The 22309-nt window shown below is 46.9% G+C and overlaps 1 protein-coding gene across 1 annotated transcript in view; it reads right to left on the reverse strand.

Annotated features, from left to right (window-relative positions):
• Positions 1-22309, reverse strand: part of RUVBL1 (RuvB like AAA ATPase 1) — a 110689-nt gene that overhangs the window by 5446 nt on the left and 82934 nt on the right. Inside the window, exon 9 of the mRNA XM_078661740.1 lies at positions 15585-15687. Coding sequence (XP_078517866.1) covers positions 15585-15687 — 103 coding nt within the window. The remainder of the gene's footprint in view (positions 1-15584; positions 15688-22309) is intronic.

Raw genomic sequence — 22309 nt, forward strand, 5'->3', positions numbered from 1 at the left:
ACGATTGATTGATTGATGCTTTATTTCGATATGCACATATCATAAAAGCAGTACAAAAAGATAAAAACAGCATGTCGAAATAAGTAAGACTGTACAAATAGAATGGTAATTAAAACACAATATGTCAGAATAAATTAGCTAAAAAAGAATTAAATTGATATGGACAGTCTTCTAAGTCTTATCAACCAAGCCCATTTTAAAAATTTTGCAACAGCACAGACAATAGGAGGGGCTGTGTTCGTTAAAAGAATCCGGAGGGCAACAGAGTGCTGACGAGTCCCCAGTTCTCTGCAAATGGGGGCAAGCCAACGTGATCTGGGGTGACCATAGTCCGGGCATTCGAAAAGGAAGTGTGGCACCGACTCTGGTTTGACCGGACAGGAAGCACAAAAGCGTGATGTGTGCTGGGCTTTATTCCACCTTGAACAAAGATCCGCCAAGGGCAAGGTTCCTAGCCGAAATTTTATATACAAGGACCTATCCATGGCAACTGTTATAATATCCATATATGGCTCATACAAGACAACGTCTTTGAACAACAGGAAAGCTGCGGTGGTTTTACAATGCTGCTGGCTACTGGAGCGCTTCACGTCAACCCACTCCCAGAAAAGTTTTTTTAGAGTCTTCTTTGGTGGAGCGGAGTGACTATGCCAGCAAGAGGCCAAACCCAGTTCCCCTAAAAGATGTTTTATGTCCTTCAGCCATTTAATGCTACTCCAACCATCCGCATGCATCACTTCTGCCAGCCCATTGGCGTAAGATTGTAGCTCCGGGACCCTCCACAAGCGCGCCCAGAGCAGAAGGGGACGAAGCCGAGCCTGGTCCCTTATGGCTTTACAGCCGGTGTCCAAGAGCATTGGGATGGTCGGGCTGCTCGATGGAATAGCGAGAAGGTCCTTGATAAATTTATTTTCGGCCTTACTCAGTGAATCGACCTTGCCCAAGCCCCACAATTCCGATCCATAGAGAGAAGCAGGGACTGCACGGGCTTTGTAAATCTCAAGTATGGGTGCAACACAATGTTTTGAGGAGTTATTGTACTCCTTGAGAAGGGCGCCCCCCACCCTTTTGTGAGCCAGAGTCATTTTATCAATATGGGCAGTCCAGCTCATTGCATCATTCAGACGGATCCCCAGATAATCAAATTCCGCCACTCTTTCTAGGGGTATAGAGTTCAGAATTGGAGGGCGACCAAGTTTGCGGGGTGGGTGCATAACTAGGTACTTGGTCTTGTCTATGTTTATGACGAGGCCTTTAGTGGTACAGAAATCCTGGAAGCGGTTCAGTAAAGACTGTAGGCCTTGGGGAGTTTTGGAGATGAGGAGGGTGTCGTCGGCGAACAACAGAGTTGGAATTTTTACTCCACCCAGGCTAGGAGCGTCTGATGGTTCGCCCAGTAGATGATCTACCACCCCGTTAATATAGAGGGAGAATAAGGTGGGGGCCAAAACACAGCCCTGTCTTACCCCCCTCTCGACCCTGATTTTATCGGTCTTTTCCCCATTCAACCCCCATCTAACCTGGGCATAGGTGTTGGTGTGCAGGTTAATAAGGAGGTTCAATAGGTACGGGGGCATCCCTAGACCATCAAGCACCCTCCAAAGTTCCTCCCTAGGTACCAGGTCAAAGGCAGTCTTAAGGTCAATAAAGGCCAGATAGAGACTGCCTTTGCCCAGCACCACCACCTTCCAGTGTAACAACAAGAGCCTAAAGGCCTGTTCAATAGTTCCTGTACCCGAACGGAACCCAGCCTGCATGTCGGACAGAATGTGATTGTCGTCCACCCATTGAGTAATTCTCCCCAAGATGGTTTTCCCGGCCAATTTCTGGCTGGAGTCTATTAGGCTTATAGGCCTATAGTTCCCTGGTGAGTCCCGACTGCCCTTTTTGAAAATGGGCACCACCTCCGCACCTCTCCAGGAGTCGGGCACAAGCCCTCCCCCCATAATTGCATTGAGGAGTGCAGAGATTAGAGCCCCCCATTCTTCCGGATAGGCACGGAGAATGTCCCCCGGTAGGCCGTCCGGGCCAGCTGCTTTCAGGGGGACCAAGGTTTTAATTTGCTTTGTTACATCGAGGGGGGAAAACAATTCCAGGTCTCGGTCTAGAATAAAGGATGGAATTTTAAAGGGGTCATTAAGTGGGCCTTCAACAACAGAGTAAAGATTTTGGAAATGGGAGAACCAAGTCTGGGCATTAATCGCACACGTCCTCCGGGAATCGTCAGGACGATTCCTTTTGCCCACCATGTCCCAAAAACCTTTGGCATCTTTCCCACGGCTGGCAGCCAGGAGGTCCTGCCAGAAATTATCCTCCCATTCCATCCTTGCATTTTTCTGACAGAGTGTGTAGTGTCTCCTGGCCTCCCTAGTCCTAAGCGGTAATTTGGACTTGACTGCCTCGATAAGGAGTGATTTCGCCTCCCTACACTTTTGGTTGTACCAGCCTTGACCCGGTCGTCGGTTGGGTTTCCTTCCGCTCGGGTGGGCTGGGACTACAAAGAGGTCACCAATGGCCTGAATTAAGGCACAAAACCTAGGTGCCACCTCCATCTGCCCTTCCTCTTGGCAGTCAAGATTGGCCAGGGCTGAAACCAGAAGCTGCCTAATCGCAGAGGTTTTCTCCTCCGAAAGAGCTAGCTTCGCCCACTTTAGCCTACGCCCACAATTCGTGACCACTGACAGGTCTGGGGCGGGGTTACAAGAAGACCCACTCACGGTGCTGTTGACGCACCTGTGGGACAGGGTGAGGGACAGTAGATTGTGGTCACTCTCCACAGAAGGTAAAACTACCATGTCCTCCACCATGCCCCACAGATGTATGTCAAGGAGGAAATAGTCAATCCGTGACGTGTGTCCTGGCCTATTGTAGGTGTGCGCCCCTACTTTATCGGACCTGGTCCTGCCATTGGCAGCTCTAAGCCCGAACTCCATAACTAGGGAGTTAATCTGGAGGGCCACTTCAGTCCACTTTTTAACAGGGCCAAGCTCCAGGGGAGGAATCCCCCACCCATTATCAAATTCCTCTTGATCTGCTAGGATGTCCAGATCAAGAGGCTCGAAAGTGCAATTCAGGTCACCTGCCAGCAGTGTGCAAGACCTGTATGGAGATGAGCGGAGTTGCGCTTCCAAGCAAGCTATAACTGGGGATTCTCTTCCCCCCTTAGTGCCGCGGGCATAGATGTTAAAAATGTTTAGGATGACTCTGCCCTGGGAATTTCTAAGCACAATATTTAGGAGGTCAGGGCAATTAGTGTCCTTCTCCTCCACCCTACAGTTAAGTTCGGTGGCTACCCAGATTAACAGACCGCCGGAGGGGCGGCCCCTACCAGTTGCACTTTCTGCTGCCGGCAAAAAGTGGGTGGAATATCCCGCCTTATGAAGGGGCACCCGGCTCCATGTTTCCTGGAACAGGCATATGGAGTATTGCTCCACACGCTCGCTCCAATCCGGCAACGCCAGCTTCCTTTCGAGGCCCGCAACATTCCAGCTGAAAACCCTAATCGGGGGGTCCGTTACAGCTGCAATGCTACAATCCTCGACAGGGGGTGACAAGTCCGCAAGACCCACGTCAGGGGGACCAGGCGGAAAATTATGGGGAGACCCGGTTTCCCCCTTCCCCTCTACAGACTCGGCCGTAGCCAGAGTCTGCAGTGGGGAGGAGGAGTCAATAGATTTGGGGTATGGTGCTGTCTCAGCGACAGAGCCTGGGGCCACAACGTCCACCCCCGGATCATAACTGAGTCAACAACTCCCAGGTCCCCAATTTGGTATCACTGAGGCTGGACATGGCTGGTGGGAAGGCACTCCCGGGGTCAAAAGGCCGTGGGCAGTATTTTCCACCAAAAATTGACCCCCTAGGCTGTCAATGAAGGTGGGTTGACCAAGATGGATGGAGGGGGTGGTCATGGTAGACCGTGGATAAAAGAATGTCAAATCGACTATGTCGATACCCGAACCAGCCGTGGGTTGACCTTGAGAGCATATAAATTGGGCAACCCTAGCATCTTGGAAATTTACAACCACACAATCCCCTTCAAGCGATTTTTTCCCGTGTCCAATCCAGCCCACCCTTCGTACACCAAGAATAATTCCATCCACTCCCGCGGGCAGGGGCCTGTTGGCTTTCAGCCAGTGGATGACCTTATTCTTTAGTGCCTGATGGTTTTCCCGCTGGGTACTCCCTAGAGGGGGGACTTTCGAAAGGATGACGACATACGGGTGGCACTCAGGGGGGAGGTTAACTGGAGGACATTTGCGTCTACTGATCTGAGGAGGACCCAAAGGGGGCCGATTTGTGGGTGGGACGGGAATAGATGCAACCTTGGGAGTTGATGCAACACCACCAGTTGCAACAGATATGGCAACCCCAGGTTGCGAAATAGGGCCCGTCCCTCCCTTCTTGTGTTGCCTTGGGGCCTGGATAGCCACCGGTGATATTACTGCTGGGGGAAGGGTAGCATGCACCTGGGCAACACAAGTGGGAGCCTTCGGTTTTGTCTGTCTAGGACCACCCTTAGGAGCAGCCAAGATCGTATTCCCAGGTGCAGAGTCCTTGGGCGGCTGCGTCAACTGGTCTCCCAGGGGGGGTCTCACTGGGGCCTCTATCCTATTGGACTCCTCTAACCTATCTGTCCTGTCCTCACTGCGCTTGGGCTGGTGCTTGAGAAGGGTCTTTAAGGCAAAGAAATTGTCCCTAGTAGCCTGCTCAAAACAGTCAAGCCTTTCCCCCAACCTCTTGACCTGGTCTATAAGAGGCAACACAAGGGACTTGACCATCTTCTCAAACGCCTCCATAGAGTGACCCACATTGTCCTGAACAGGCGTTGGTGGGGCCGACAAGAAAGGTGGCACTATATCAGTAGCAGCTAGAGCGCAAATGGCTGTCCCTGAGGATACCTGTCCTGCAGTGCTCTGGGGGGAAGGACCCCTCAGGGGCGGGTACCTGGGATGGTTGGTAGTCTTAGATGGGCAACCCTTTCGAGTGTGAGTTGCCCTTTTCCCCTTCCTTTTAATAGGCTCTTGGATGGGTTGCTTTCTGGACGGGGCTTGTGGGGCGAGAGCAGGAACCTCAGGGCAGTGTAGGGACTGAGTGCCAGGTGAGCCTGCTAAGGAGAGCTCATAGCAAGGATCTATAAGCACGGCACATGGGCTGGTACCGTGGACACCAGTCAGTGAGCTTTCTAACCCCTCTAAACCACCCATTGGAGGTGCAATAAGGGAATCCCCAGGTAAATCTCCAAGCACGAGTGCAGGGGAAGTAGGATTTAAAGGGGACACCACTATTGCTGACGATGGACTCTTAGCAGGAGGGAAGTCAAGTGAAAGGCGCCGTTCAGATTTGGCAAGTTCATTGTCTATGACAGCCGCCACCCTTGTCAGAAATTTGTCCATTGAGCCAAACATAGCACCGCTGGGGGTACTCTCCCCACAACCCCTCAAGGCCTTACCGGAGCGTGTTGACATGCTGAGATGCGGTAACACAGGTTGAAACCGGAACGGTAGATGGAAATGGGGTGGCCCTGCCCTGCCTCCTCCTGCCCCGGACGGCCACAGACGGCCCGCCCTCTGCCCGGGCTCCGCCCGGCACCGTCCGCGCGCGTCCGCGACGCGGAGGGAGAGCCCTGGTTTAATAGCGCCTCCGGGCGCGCTGGTACAGGAAGTGGGCGGAAGTGGACGCTAAGCCCTCTGGGAGCTGTAGTCTCCAGCCGCCGTGATGGAGTGAAGCGGCGAGACCACAGCGTCAGGGCCCCAGGAGCGAGGTGGCGTCCAGCAGGTGAGCGTTCGCTGTCTGGTGTGCTCCGTTTGCTGCCAGGAAGAAGATTTGACCCCCGTGTCTCCAGGGGAGAGCCCTGGTTTAATAGCGCCTCCGGGCGCGCTGGTACAGGAAGTGGGCGGAAGTGGACGCTAAGCCCTCTGGGAGCTGTAGTCTCCAGCCGCCGTGATGGAGTGAAGCGGCGAGACCACAGCGTCAGGGCCCCAGGAGCGAGGTGGCGTCCAGCAGGTGAGCGTTCGCTGTCTGGTGTGCTCCGTTTGCTGCCAGGAAGAAGATTTGACCCCCGTGTCTCCAGGGGAGAGCCCTGGTTTAATAGCGCCTCCGGGCGCGCTGGTACAGGAAGTGGGCGGAAGTGGACGCTAAGCCCTCTGGGAGCTGTAGTCTCCAGCCGCCGTGATGGAGTGAAGCGGCGAGACCACAGCGTCAGGGCCCCAGGAGCGAGGTGGCGTCCAGCAGGTGAGCGTTCGCTGTCTGGTGTGCTCCGTTTGCTGCCAGGAAGAAGATTTGACCCCCGTGTCTCCAGGGGAGAGCCCTGGTTTAATAGCGCCTCCGGGCGCGCTGGTACAGGAAGTGGGCGGAAGTGGACGCTAAGCCCTCTGGGAGCTGTAGTCTCCAGCCGCCGTGATGGAGTGAAGCGGCGAGACCACAGCGTCAGGGCCCCAGGAGCGAGGTGGCGTCCAGCAGGTGAGCGTTCGCTGTCTGGTGTGCTCCGTTTGCTGCCAGGAAGAAGATTTGACCCCCGTGTCTCCAGGGGAGAGCCCTGGTTTAATAGCGCCTCCGGGCGCGCTGGTACAGGAAGTGGGCGGAAGTGGACGCTAAGCCCTCTGGGAGCTGTAGTCTCCAGCCGCCGTGATGGAGTGAAGCGGCGAGACCACAGCGTCAGGGCCCCAGGAGCGAGGTGGCGTCCAGCAGGTGAGCGTTCGCTGTCTGGTGTGCTCCGTTTGCTGCCAGGAAGAAGATTTGACCCCCGTGTCTCCAGGGGAGAGCCCTGGTTTAATAGCGCCTCCGGGCGCGCTGGTACAGGAAGTGGGCGGAAGTGGACGCTAAGCCCTCTGGGAGCTGTAGTCTCCAGCCGCCGTGATGGAGTGAAGCGGCGAGACCACAGCGTCAGGGCCCCAGGAGCGAGGTGGCGTCCAGCAGGTGAGCGTTCGCTGTCTGGTGTGCTCCGTTTGCTGCCAATGAAGAAGTTATCATTGCATTTGCTTCACGTTCCCTTACTCCTGCGTTATTCAGTTGTTGAAAGGGAAACACTTGCTGTAGTATGGGCCCTAGAACACTTCAGGAAATTTTTGTGGGGAAGGAAATTCACTGTTCGGTGTGACCACAAACCGTTAACCAAATTGCTTACAACGGATGGTCTCACCAATGCCACGACTAGAATAGCCAGATTATCCATGAGACTTCAAGATTTCATGTATGACATTCGTTATGTTCCTGGTACAAGGAATTTTACTGCTGATGTTAAGTCGCATGTCCTTACCTTTAATTGAATTAGACAAAAATCAATGGAATGATTTTTCTGTCGCACACATCTCTTTTGATGGAGCTCAGAAAACTTTTAACAAAGAGGAGTGGCTTGTGGCAGAAAATTCTGATCAAATTTTGCTTGTTGTAAAACAATTGATCATTAAAGGTTGGGGTAGAATGGAAAAAAGATTGTCAACGACGATTTAAGAGGATTCTGGGAAGTTCGTGATGAACTTGGTATCTCAGATATATTTGTAACACGAGGTAATAGGATTGTCCCACCTAAAGAGTTGAGAAAAAAAATTATTGACTTATGTCATGAAGGGCATTTGGGGATCACTCGCACTAAGCTTCGGATTGAAGAATTGTATTGGTGGCCAAAAATTGACATATTGATTGAGAGGTGCGTGAGATCTTGTGTGAAGTGTGAGGTTTCGGATAAAACTTTTAAAACTTTTAATCCACCATTGGCATCACCTGAGTGTCCAAAAATTCCTTGGGAGGTTGTAGCTATAGATTTCATGGGCCCAGTCACTTGGCAAGACAATGTGCAGAAATACATTTTAGTTTTGATTGACACATTTTCTAGATGGTTAGAAATCAGTGTGGTAAATATTATCCATACTAAGACTGTTATTGGTTTCCTTGATGAAATTTTCCTGAGAGAAGGCTTTCCTAAATACATTTGATCGGATAATGGAGTGCAGTTTAAATCCCAATAGATGAAAAATTATTTGTCAGCATCTGGGATACAACAAAGATTTACTGCTCTTTATCATCCTAGTGGAAATGGCATTGTGGAAAGGGCCAACCGTAGTATTAAGGGTGTTTTGCAGTTGGCAAATAAAGGTAATTTATCATGGGATGTTGAATTGAAAAAGTTACTTTGGGCTTATAGCAGTACTATTCATGGCTCAACAAGTCAAAGTCCCTTTTCATTAATGAGAGGCAGAATTCCACATTCAAAAATCAACCCAGGTTGGATGGATAAAAGTGGGATGAGTAATTGTAACTTATCTAAATTCAGAGAGTGCATTAAGGATTCACAAATAAAGAATAAAATATATTATGACTCTAAACATGGAGCTAAAGAGGTCAGTTTGTGTAATGGTCAATGGGTTCGAGTAAAGAGTGCAAGGAAGATCACTAAAGGTGAAAGTAAATATAGTGAACCCAAAATGGTTATCAAAGTTATGAACAACACAGCTTTGTTACAAAATGGTGAGGTTTGGCATTTTAGCCGTCTGGCACCTGTGTCTCATGGTGATGTGATTGGAAACAAGGAAGTGTGCAGAAACTCTACATCATGGTGGTGGGATATGTCTAATAATGATTCTTCATTTGAAAATGATTCACCATGTGGAATTAATTGTGAGAATGATAATTCACCATCTGGAAATAATTGTGAGGATGATAATCCTATTATTCAGGACAGTGATTCTGCATCTAGAAATAATTTTCAAACCACAGAAAATGTACCTGATGCTTCCAACATCATTCCTGAGGAATCTATTGTTAAAACTTCAAGTGGTAGAATTGTTAAAAAACCTAAGAGTTTAGAAATGTATGTTAGCAATTAGTTGTTTTTTTGTTGTTGTTTTCCTTTAAGAAGGGGGATTGTGTAGTATATCACTTTAAGAGTGATGTATTGTGTAGAATCTTTAGTAGATCTAGAATTAATTATGTGTGTATTGGGGAACATTCTCTAATGAGCTGTTATAAAAGAAGCTGTTATCTGCTAGCTGTACATCCATTCCTACAGTGCTGGGGGTTTAAATAAAGAACCTAACTTCAAGAAATCACTGGTGTATCTTTCATTACTACACCCTACTCATTGAATGTGTTTAATCCATGAGCCAGATTTATGTTTGTACTCTAGGTTTTCCTACGGTGTCGGTCTGGCTACTCAGAACTGAGAGCAGGTCACTGACAGCCTGTAGTGATTGTAAAACTCAGAAGCACCGAATAACTACTATTACGAGCAGATCATCACTTAACAGGAAATTTCGTTTTAAAATCTGAAGAAATTACTACCTTGACTGTCCAGAAAACATTAAAAAAAAAACTTTCAATTTACTGAAAAGTCAAACTACGGCTATGCTGCTATCCATCCTTTCGTCTGCATTAAAAAAAGAGAAAAAAATAAAAGGCAAGACTGGTTGCTAACCCTTAAAAGGCAACAGAATTCCATTGTTTCACAACAGCCAGGCTTCTCTATGGCGACAATCGAGTGCGAGCCCAATTGGCCTTTAGAGCAGAAATCCAGTCCCCTGAGGTGGCCTGATGAACCTAGACGATAGCAATGCTGCACGGAGACAGCTGACCTCGCTCCACGTTTACGATAACTAAAGGGAAAGCATCTAAGGCACTCTGAAGGAACGCATCCAAGATCTTGTTTTTTAGGACCATCAGTGAAGATCCTACAAATGGTAAACAGTGACAAGGGATTATATATGAAATCACCGTAGCAAGTAAAGAAAACCTTGGATCATATGCTTGGGGTCATATGACTCGGCGATTACATGTTAAGAATAATCTTGGCATCAACAATAAACACAAACAACTGAGCACTTTGAGAAATGGTGGTGCAATGACCCATGTCCGATGGACCTAAGCCTAGCGCCAAGAAAGGACCCCCAGTAATGTGGAGTTTTACTTTCATCTTTTAAGAGAACACTCCACAAGGGTCCAGGAGTATTGCAGAGGAATACCGAACGAGGCTACAAGTCAAAAAGCCTCCCTGTCCCTCAATCTTTTATATTACATTTATACAAATTGGCAGTTCCTAACAATGTAACTGTCAGGAAGACAGGAGTGAATCTTGTGTGGTTTACTTTCCTGGAATGTTTTCCACTGCAGGACAAGCTCACGTCATTCAAAAGGTGACATGGTGCCAAAGGTCAAGGAAGGGAAAACAGCTATGGAGAAAGACTGGAACAAAATGCCTTACTTCCAACACAATAACTTTTAATGGAAAGATCACTGAAAGACTGAAAAACGTAATAGACATTAGCAGCTTGTTGAGACACCCTTGTAGAACAAGTGCTCGCAAAGCCAACATGTCTCTCCTTTGGGACAGAATGACTTTTGCATTTTTTTTTTTTAAACTAAAAGCGCAATGACACGGCCACTGTACCTGCATACATATGTTACGAGGGGATGCAGGTTGGGTATATGGTGGACGGAGAAGCATGAGAGAGATGGGGAAAAAAAGGGTTCCCTAAAAGTGAGTCTGCCATTCAAAATATGATAAAAAGGCTATGGTCGATGGGGAGTAAACAAAAACCAGGAGGAGGAAACCCCTGGAATAATAAGCAAGCAACTGAGAGTGACAACAAAGTCAACCAATGGAAGCAGTTTGAGGCGGGGGTGGGAGCATCACCTAAAAATTATTTTCCAAGAGCTAAAAATGACCTACGGTTGTTACTGAACTACATTTTGGATTTCTAGGTAAGCCTGGCTGCCACTCTTCCCTGTTTAGGGCTAGATGGCTATACGTTCCCTTTAGAAAATGCAGGTTTGAAAAAAGTTTAACTCAAAGCTGTTGTACTTTTTCAAAATTTCTTTTTTTTTTTGCAGTTTAGTTTAAAAGTACCTGTAACCTTAGCAGTGAAGCAATAAGGCAGTAAACTGTATTTTGCAGCAAGATTTTTCTGTCAAAGGTCTGTGAGACTCCCGCGTAAGTAGAGATGTTCAGTGCTTACAAATTGCAATAAAGTTCCAAGATTCGAGAAGTAAAGATGTTGTGGGAGTGTTGCTGACCTACACACAAACCCAACATTCCAATATGAAACTACCTTTAACACACCCAGTCATTCCTGGCACAGTCTTCAGTCTGGTGTTCTCCCCCTACAAATCAACAGTTTCAGTTGTGTTGGTCTAGTTAGTCCAAGTCTCCAAGACCCAGAATGCAGTGGACTACCATGCCAAGGTCCAGGCCTAGATACAGTATCTGTAATGACCTGGATGGAGGCGGTCACCCTAAATTCCAAAGACAAAGCAATTTATAATCTCTCCTCTCACCAAGCTCCATATTACAAGATAAACACACTGGTGAAGAAGTGTTTTTTGAAACATAATGTGAGGCATTGAGCATAAAATGCATCAAAAGAGCTGGTTGGGGTGAACTAGGTTTTGAACAGGAGGCTTTCACATTCTTGCTGGAACGGGGGAGCACATGCGGCTCATAGGTTTAATGATTGAAAAAGGACTATAGAAAATCCGGTTCACAATATTTGATGAACAAAATATTCACAGAAAATAGTGAAGTTCTAACATAACCACCATTTTAGTTCAATCTACACACTAGCAATAGGGTGTTTTTTGAACGGTTGAAGATGCGATCCATGAAATAACCCAGTGGGTTAAAGCACCTAATGTAGACATGTAGCAAACCCGTAAATCATCAGCCGGAATCTAGGCTCAGGCGGCCTAGTCTTTCATCCTTCTGCAGCTATTAAAATGACCAGAAAGATTGTTGAGTAACTAGAGTTCTGTTACAAGCTTTGTAAAGCGCCTAGGCAGGCAAGTCGGTATTAGGTGCTAGAAGGCTAAAGCCATAATTTAAAATGAGCACGACATTCACAAAATATCAATGGAGAAAGAGTAAAACCATTGAACTCGAAGCATGCATTTGTACATGTCCACCCTAATTAATAAACACACCGACACAAAAAGATGTAAAGATCTTCAATAATGTATTACAGAGAAACGCACAGATCTCAAAAAGCTCTGGTCTGGGTAGGGCAAGATGTTTCCCATTCTCTTGATAAGATTGAAAAAAACTAATCATAAGAGGTTTATTTAGAGGGTGTTCAGACACTCAAGAGCCAAAGGAGATTCTGCTCAAATATGCATGCATTTTTATGCTTGTACAAGTTTGAAACTGTGTACAAAGTTATAGTGCAAGATAGTGAGTATATCCTTCTGTTCCTGGTGTGATGCGCAGTGGCAGCGGGCTCCGCGCAGTCGCTGCAGCGCTTTGAGTGATAAGAGGTGCACTGGTTAATGATGTGTGGTGTTGCGGTGAAGAGATAACTCTGCAGTAGGAAGCCTCATATAATACAGGTATTTTTCACTTTGACAGCTCGGTAAACAAGATAGCAAGCAGAATGTGTCTGAAATAAGCCCTGAAAAGCTAGGAGAGAGTGCACCAGGCGCAGCTATTAGAACGCCTCAGCACTACCAACACGAACTAAAAAGTACTGCAGGTTCTGAGTGAGCCCCATTTCGACACCGATTACCAGTACTTTATCTGCTAAAATTCAGATTAAGTCACCAATATATCTACAAGGTGTAAAATTCGAACCTAAGAGTCCACAGCTGTTTGGGAACTCCAAGAAAGCACAGGGCACTTTGGGGATAACTGGTTGTGTTTAAAATGTTTATCCTGTAAGGTAAGGAAAATGGAGGATTACAACTACCCAAGCCTGTTCTTAGGGGACAAAACCATCCACATCAATCAATCATTTATAAAGAGCAGCTCATCACCCGTGTGGGTATCTGGGGTCTTAACCTTTTCCGTGCTCATGACGAGCTCAGCTCGTCATGAGGCGCGGTGCTCGTGTGCTGATGACGAGCTGAGCTCGTCATGAGCCGTGGAACGCTCACACACGGGGATAATTCCCCTGCTGTGCTGAGCGTTCCACAGGAACGGGTGTGGTCATGACGAGCTCAGCTCGTCATGAGCACACAAGCTCTGTGCCTCATGACGAGCTGAGCTCGTCATGAGCACAGGGGCGCTGTGCGCGCTCCCCCCACCCCCCAGCACATCGGGGGAATTACCCCCGCTGCGAAGGGGTTAAGTCCCCTTCTGAAATCCGCCAGGGAGAGTGATGTTCGCAAGTGGAGGGGTAGGTCGTTCCAGGCCTTGGCAGCGAGGTAGGAGAAGGAACAACCATTGCTGTACCTTCAGCGGATGCGTGGGTGTGAGCAAGGGCTAGGGTGGGGAAGCATAGGTGTCTGGCACATCACATTAGTCACCCTTCCCGCTGAATCGGCTTAAGTGATGCTCTTGGTTCCCTGGCCAGCCTTCTTCTGCAGTCTTTGGTCCAAGAGGGTCTTCCTTCCTTCACCATCATACACCAGTGGGAGGAAAGAGCCACAACAGCTGCAGACAGGGACTTGGACTTTCAGGAAATGGCAGTCAGTCGCTTCACAGCTTTCGTCCCAAGGCTCTTCCCTTGGGCAAACCTTCCTACACCATTCAAGAAGCACAGAATAAAAGGTATCTATCCACCCTCTGGTCCACACTACATGTTCCTCTTTAAAGCAGGATTGCTTTACCATACCATCAATGCATTTTGTTTGCCTATTTCGGATTGCCATCAACACCACATCACACACCACTGATTTAACATCAATCGGATAAACTCTCCAGCCAACGACGATCTTGATGCCTATGGAACGCCCGTATGTATGCAATAACGATTTTTAAGAGAGTGCTAATCTGGATTTATACAAACTTTTCAGCTGAAAAAGCTGGTAGCCACGTAGGTAAGACAATGGAGAGAAATACCCAAATGAAAATGCAACATACAAAGAAGATCAAATTGCACTTTTTTGTGCAGTAGGTTTTCTTGAGCCCTGCCTGACCCATTATTCACCACAGAGATAATTTCTCTTGACCAAACTTCCTTTCAACTATTGCTCAACCAGGTTGGTACAGTCTTGCTTTTGCTGACTCCACCGATTCGGCTTGCTACACTGGAATTCCCTCACTTTTCGCCTCGACTGTCCCTTCCCTAGCAGGTTTTACTAACACTACAAAAGTTGACGCAAGAAGTAGGCCCATAGTCATTGCCATATTCATTATCTGAACAAATTTTCAGCAGCATTTTTTTTTTTTAAACAGAAGTCTTCTTTTTCTCTTTTCAAATGAGCTAGGACGATTAAAACTGCCTTATATATTTTTTTTCATTGGTATTTTCCCTATTCTCTTAGCTGCTTGGCTTCCAATTTTTTCATCTCAAGTGTTTGTAAAAATTAAATCTAGACTAGTAGTTAGAATAGTTATTGGATACAGGTGTGGCTTTCTATAAGCCGCATGGTCGTAGGATGTCAAGTTGGTAGTGTGTGTTAGAGTTGTGTGGCCACTTGAGGCATATACTAGTCACTGGGGAGGGGTTGCAAAACGGTCAGTATGTAGGTTAGTTGTGGTTTGGTGCATGGATATGGCAGACTCCCAAGAAGCTGGTGAAACTGATGAGGAATATGCAAAGGTAAACAACACTGGGGTGTAAGAGATAACTTGGCAGTTATATTGTGATGGGCTGGGACAGTGGCACAGGTTTTATTTGGCAACTATAGCATATAACAAGGCACCAATCCAGATCAGGGCATGTAACAAAGTACATTTAGAGGCTAGTATCCTCCATGTACAGCATGATGGAGGAGTGTGTTCTATTTTTAAAGGGTTACCAGCATTAGTCTTTAAAGTACAAGACTTGCTACAAAAAAAGATCACCTTTCGGGAATGCCGATTAAACAGCTAAGTATTTGGTATTCAACTGCTGTTGGAAAGAGATCACAGCGAAGGCCTTCGATTCTCACCTGACCTCTACCCTTTGCCAGTCAGAGATGCCACAACCAAAAATTTAAAATAAACCACAAAATCAATCATTTTATTTCTGGGAACAGGTGCTGGATACCTGTCAAGCGGTATATATGTAACTAACACTTTTTAAATAGAGCAAACTGGACCCACAAAAGTGGTGACCATTGTGCTACAGGAGATTGTGGTTAGAAGGCTATCATAATATAAGTAGTGGATAAGAACAGCAAGTGAAGGAAGAAGTATGCAAATATAATAATCTTGAGATACATATCACCGTCATTTGTGTGAGGTCATCAGGACATGCAGCTCAGACGGTGGCTCTTAAGGCTTTTTTCAATTGTTTTAGAGTGGGGACAGTTTGATCTGGGTACGAAGACATTTCCACATCTCCGCTGTGTCCTGAGAGAACAATTTCAGGTGGGCTTCTGCTTGATTCAAGTAATCCGTACGCGTATCAGTTTTTTTGCTGCTTGAAACTATGCATCCTACACAGACTAAGTTTATGGTTAGGTATGATGGGGTGTTCATGTGAAGTACTTTATATGCGAGGTCTTGTAACTTCTTATTTTGCTTGAAATACAAATGGAATTTTATATATGTTTTTCGATCTAATCTTGGACTGTTACACGCCTGCCTCTGTAGCGCTTGATACAATGACCACTTTAAGAAGCACTTCCGTGCCACCGTTTGGTTGGGCATCAGCAGCACGTGTGGCTTGAAAACCCTTCCGGATCCCTCTCCTTCAGAAATGATTCTGGAAGCTCCAGCCCCACACGAGCATGCCTACCTGCTTCATCTCCTGCGGTGTGTACAGCATGGTTCTGATGATCATCACTCGGTCCAGAAGATCCAGAGGAATCCCATGCGGAGATAAGATATCTTCGGTGCCCCTAGAAAAGAACAGACGGTCAAGGAAACAAGCCAGTTGGGATTTTCCAGTTTCTACGAAGAGGTGTATTATTTATTATAGTAAAGAAAGGTCACTTGTAGCTCTGCAAACACCATTTGATACATAATGTTTTAAAATACATTTGTGTGAGCCAGGAAAATCATTCTAATCATGAAAAAACAACACTTAGGCACATATCCAGCCCTAACTGGACAATCAAAGGTTTTTACACTCCAGTTACCCAACATGGACATGGCCCCCTTTCATAAGGGGTGTTACGTAATGGAAGCGCAAGTCGTCCATGCAAAAGCAGTAACTTAGCTCACAAGCAAACAATTCCACCAACTTCGTGCACAAAGCGCTGCATGAGATATAGCAGCCGTGTATAAGAAAACCGCAGCTTCCAATTAGTCAAAGGAAATCTAGTCCAATATGCCAGGAGTCCAAAGGCATTCTTACTAGGGACACCTGCCTTGGTAAGAGACCCAATTTTGTGAAGCAGCTCCCAGCCCAAGACTAATCACCGTGTGACTTTATCACCAAGTTGTTCATGTCTGTCTGCATTCAAGTAGGAAAACTGGCTGAAAACAAATGTGGAACGCTAACTTTAGTCAGCTGTATACAATGCAAATGGAACTTATTACAGGGTCTCCATGCCCTCCGCGCACAGGGATCTGTCAAATGCCCTTTACACGTGATCTTTCTGCACCCCTTTCCAGCCACTAATGGCAACTCAATACCATGTGCAATGAACGTAGGCAGGTGAATCGTAAATTAATATGTTCCTGCCCACTGAGCCTGGCAGCTTTGGAGATATCAGGTCACACATGCCAATGCGATAGACAGTCCATGCATGAAAAAGGTAGTTTAGGGCTCTCAGAGTGGGGGATGAAGGGGGAACGCAGTGTCCCACAGCAAAATACACACTTCATATTGTGCTGGCTTTGGTGCACTTATCTGGGACCCTGAAAGGTGCGACTCCATAAATGAAATAAATATTCAAGTTAGGCCAAGGCCCAACTGAATTTAAAAGAAACTGTGGGTAATCCTTAAAGAGTGCCGCTACCTTGCAGCCTTTAAGAAAAGAACGTGTCTCTCACATTGGAGTTAATGTCTTGCAGATTACGCTCATCATGAACCCTACCGAGCCTCCAAGCAAGATCTGGATGACTTTTCAGCATGCCCCAATTTCTCAGCTTCAGCCACAGAGTCACAGGGCTTCTGTGGTGGTATGGACAAAGTTGGTTCATTAAGCAGCTAACCACCACTGACCTCTGTTGACCCAATTTTCAGATTTCCACAAAAGACGGGAGAAAAGGAAATGGAGAAAATGAAAGCATTTTACCAGTAAGAGCCCTATCAAGCGCTTCTTTTTTTGTCCGCTTTTGTTATTCTTGCTTTATGTACTGTATCCTGTTATAATTTGTTTTGTTCAGTTCATTATTAGTTATTGTTGGTTTTTCCTTATGTGGTGGTTACATGTATAACTAATAGGCACCCTACAATATCATTGTGCTGGGCTTTTGCTTTGTTTTATTGAATTTTTGTGATGTTGTATGCATTGCATATGAAAATGAAGAAAAATGCATAGAAAATCAGGAAGAAATATATTTTGATAAATGAACTAAAAATTATTCTATAAAAATTATTTTGGTCTGTGGGTTTCTCCAATTTATGGACTTATTGCCAATCTTAGGTTTACATGTGAGAGGGAAGTTTCTGTTTGTATCGATAGAACCCCATCAAGCACCTTATGAAACAATTAAGGTGTCTGCAGCACAGTAGAGGCTGGAGGGCAATGAGGAATTCCAACGGAAATAACATCACAATGGTTCTTCTATTGGAAACTTGGTTTTTCAACATAAACCACTCCCAAACCAGCTTCACGATGCTTTTTGAATAACTGACCAATAGGAATGATTGGTACTTCTCTGATCTAGCAGCTTTTCTTCCCGATGGAGCGGCCTCTGATTTCCTCTAGATGCTCATTTACTACAGCATAGCAATCCAGGATGCACAGTGCCCCAAAACCAGTTGCCTGCGAACCAGTGGCGTAACACAAGCCCCCGCAGCCCCTGCGGTGCGGGGGGGGGGCCCAAGCTCTATGGGGCCCCCTCAGCAGAGTCTTTTTTCCAGAGAGCTTCTGATTTAGTCTGGAGGGGGGGCCTTCACGTACTTTGCCGTGGGGCCCCCTCAAGTTTTGTTACGCCAGTGCTGCGAACAACCTCAACCATCTTTGGACAAGCCGGAAAGATTAACAAAGGTCCCCCGAGCTAAAGTGCTTACTTCTCTCAAATGAGAAAGTCAAAGCCCTCGTAGGGTCCACCTGTTGAAGCCACAGCTCTATATTTACAGATGAGGGGATGGAATAAAGAATGGAAGAGTGATCTAGTATGCAAAATTAAACATGGACATAACAACCTACAGTGAAAAGTCATGATAATCAAACAAGTGAAAAAGGATGTAAATGGGAAAACAGGCCACCAGTTTCTAGGGAGTCCTAGCGTGCACGCGGAAGCTCACCCCGCAGTTAATCACTCGGGGCATTTGTGTTGACCAGACCCTGGACCACAACTCTCTCCTCTATTGGAATAAGGCCCTGACGGTGGCAAGGAGAGCCATCATTAAACAATGGGGGCAGGAAAAGCCACGACACTGCAAGCATGGGCGCTCAATCTAGACTGGTGCACGAGGGACGACAAATGAGTGTACCAAGACTGAGGTGGTCCAGAGAAGTTTGAGAAAGTACAGGGCCTGCGGAGGAAAGCCGAGGACCCCGCGCATTGAGGGACCATATAGGAGCGAGTCTGTGAAGGAGAGGGGTGTGGGGTAAAACAAGATATTTTATTAATAAGTAGAAAATGTCACTGTATGTTTACAGAGCGATACAAAAGGATGCTTGTTTCCGGTCCATGGAAGACATGGCTTGGCAGTTCGGGCTGGACTGTTCCCATGAGGCACAGGGTAAAGACTGATTTGCATATAGCCATGTCTGAACTGGGGTGGTGGAGTGAGCTAAAGAATGGTGATGGATTAAACCCAGATCAGTTGACTGGGGGTGAGTGTTTGATTTGCTCAAACGCTCCGTCCATCATCCCCTTTTGTATCACTGTATGTTTACACCCACTCACTGACCCCAAACATGGCAAGTCAGGGGTTCCGACATGGTGTCCAGATTGGTATGCCTCACTATGTTGTAAGTGGAAGGGTGGCAACTCTACCACCACTAATAAAAACTAATTTACCAAAAAAGGGATGCAAAACGCAAGTCCATTAATGGTTGCAGCTGCCCTATCTGCCTGTCTCACAGACATGGTAGCAAAAAAGAAAGATTGTCTTCTTGGAAATATGTTGCAATTACATAAATGCCTGGTCTTGGACGTTGGGCCGATCAAAAATGGCAAAACTCTGTCCCGGTCCTGAAGACGTAAATATAAAATGTAACAAAAATAAAAGGTCTTGAGGCATGTCTGAAATCTAATGAGGTGTGAGTGAGTGAGTGCGTACACCATTTGCAGAAGCGTCCAGGTGGTACTGGAGTGCTTTTGGTGACCAGGGCTTCCTCAGCTAGTAGACAGATAAGGCACCTTTGTTGGGGATCGTGTGTGTTGCATTCAGAGGTGAGCGCACCATCACAGCAATAGCCCTGGTACAGACAACAGCCCAAAAAGGCAGTTTTCCTTCCCCACTGTGAATCTGAAACACTTCATGACAAAGCCCAACAGAATGTGAATTTAGGCGTCCCAAGGACCTAGTGGCTTCATCCGGTCTAGACTCAACCGTGCCGGAAGAATCTGTGGAAGTGGGACTATTTTAAACCCATTTGTTCACCTTATGTCCAGGAAATGTAAATCTAACACTGGGTGTAAGGCTCTCTATTTCTAAGGGGTTCAGGAACTCTCATATCGCTAATTCGCTTTGAAAGGAGAACCGGGTTTACGAGCAAGTGCAGATGCTTCCTTCACCAAGGCCTCAGGATGCGATAGACAGGGTTCTCCTGTGGAATATAAGCAAACGCTTCACGCCAGTTGATCCCGCAAACCATTCATTTGAAGTACTCTGCCTCCCCTCCCTCACCCCTCCCCCTCCCCAGTAAAGCTCCACCTGTTTCCCACCAGGCCTGGTTCTAGAGGGTGGGCCAGGCCCACCCACGGAATACTCTGGCCCACCCAATGCCATTCAGAACTGAAAAACAAGTGTTTTTCACCCTAATGTTTCACCCGGGGGCTCTCCCTTATTGTTTATTTTAATGATTAACACCATTGACCTAGGCTATGTTCAGGGCTGGAAGAGGTGTGAAGTCAGCGGAGTTTATTATCTGCTGTGATGCACAAATGACCAGCACAGATATCCTGAAAACTGAGTTATGATTCTGGGTTTAATGCATCATATGTTTAAACTTCAATGCTTTGCAAAGTAAAAAAGCTGCCAACGTTTTTTAAAAACATGAAACGCTGTAAAGTGGCTCTGTATGGCACGTGACCAGGAGCATGCTGCAGTCTTAAAGTTCTGAATCTTAAAGATTTGACAAGCAGCATTCCTTCCCCTCCCTCAAACATGGAAGCCCAAAGAAAGCAAAGTATGTAGCATTTTTGGGTGCCAATTATTGTGTTAAAAAAGGCCAGGTGCGGAGAAATGCCAATATCTAAAATATCAGATCGATTAAATCCCTTGTTTTTTTGGCCTGTACCCACTCACCTTCATGGCCCACCCGTACTTCTTTACAGCCCTCCCAAAGGAGTCTGCGTGGAGGAGGAAGGGGGCCCTCTACTCCCAAAAGCCCGACTTTGCTGCGCGAGGGTCGCGGTGGCAGGTGCGGACAGTTGCGGTACTGGCTGTACTCCAGGCAATTTACAATATTTGAAGAAAGTACTGAAGGGCTGAACCAGAGGCGTGCACAGTGGCCCTTCTCCGTTAGAAGCTCCGAGATCCGATGCCTTTTTACCACCGCAGCTTTCCGCAAGAAAGCACGAGCGTCCTCGAAAAGAACAGAAAGAAAGTCATCTTGTTCTGGGTACAGGCTGGTGGACCAGGTTTACAATCCGGAGGCCCAACTGGTCACCTACAAGTTATTGTTATTAATTAAAACGGCCTACAAGTGATAATGTGCCAATAAGGGGTCACCAGTCCTTTGAGGCTTGTGGCATTCCAGTTGTGAACGCCACGCCTATATTGGCCAGCAGGGGTCAGTCGGCCTCCGCCCAGCGCACAGCCAGTGGCTTCGTTTCGGTGCAGTTCAAACCAAGAGTCCAATAAACCCAGGTCTGTGTGTCTTCCGGACTCCGGACAGGGGAAGGATGACAGGCCGAGCGGCCGGAGCATCCACACTCCACAACCCGGTCATTCGGGCTCAGGCACACGTCTAGGGCGCGCCCTGCTGCTCCTAGAAGCCTGCAATGGTCTTCAAACCACAATCTTTCTTACAAGAACAGAAGCAGGGTGTCTCGACAACTGCCCGATCGATGGATAACGCCCCCTCATCCCGGCCGAGCTGGAGCAGTGATCGCAGGCGGTGGAAGCTCAGAATGGCACCTGTATCGGACATGTCCCACAGGTGACTCCGTAGGTGACTGCCACCATAACCCTGAATTAAAGCGGTGCCCGCAAAGAAGACAGGAGAAGGAAGGAGATTAAAGGGAATAGGAGAGAGGCTGAGGAACTATGCACCTTAAGGGATGATATGCAACACTTACGGCTCCTGCCTTGTCCGCACACAGGAAGGCTTTTCGAGCTGCTCTCTGCCATGTTCAGCAGGCTATAGTTACAGATTGCAATTAATGCACAGTTTCCTATATGGAGAAAATGCTCACTAAACAAAGAGCAAAGAAAGTTGGAAAGGAGGTTTTGATGTTTGCATTCTCTAAAATCAGTCTCAGGCTAGGAAACTCTTCCCAGTCTGGGTTCTTTTTCACCAGCTAATGTACAAGGCGAGACATCTCCGTGCTTAATTTTAGCCGGTGGTTCCAGGCGGGCTTCACTAGCACTCATTTTTGTAGACCAACACCTACTTTTCCTCAGATGACTGATCGAAAGAGACAAAAGAGGAAAGAGAAAGATGAAACAATTGTGACAAAGGGGGAAAGCAGGGATGAAAAAAACCTGAAAGAGTGCGATAAAGAGGCAGGGAGTGTAGTGTCTGCTGGTGGATTAAAGAAGCGTGAGGTGAAATCAAGACTACACAGTCGTCGGCAACCCGACCTTCAATAGCACCGGCCATTCGACAAAGGTTGTAGGAAAGACTGCCATGCAGAATGAGCAGCAAGAACTGCTGCAGCTGGGCGAGAAGAGCCGAATGTAACCAAAGAGACGGTCTTCATGGGCCTTAAGCACAAAACTCAGAGGTCAGCCTCAACAAAACTCTGGCAATGAAATATGGATCCATGTGCTCTCGCAACAGCCCCAAGCTCAGGGTTTGAGGTGGGCCACGTAATACTGGGTTAGACCAGGCAGGAACTAAAAAGTTGCTTTGAGGGCCTATATTCATGTCCCTAAGTAACAGACACAAATCATGATTGACTTCGAAATAATAACGAAATATTTTTAAGGTAATCCAGGTCAGCAAAAGAGTCCTTGTTTACATTTCACATGATTTACTCAATCATGCATGCCTAAAAATACCTGCT

This window comes from Lissotriton helveticus, chromosome 9 (assembly GCF_964261635.1).
Source record: "Lissotriton helveticus chromosome 9, aLisHel1.1, whole genome shotgun sequence".
Lineage (NCBI taxonomy): Eukaryota > Metazoa > Chordata > Amphibia > Caudata > Salamandridae > Lissotriton > Lissotriton helveticus.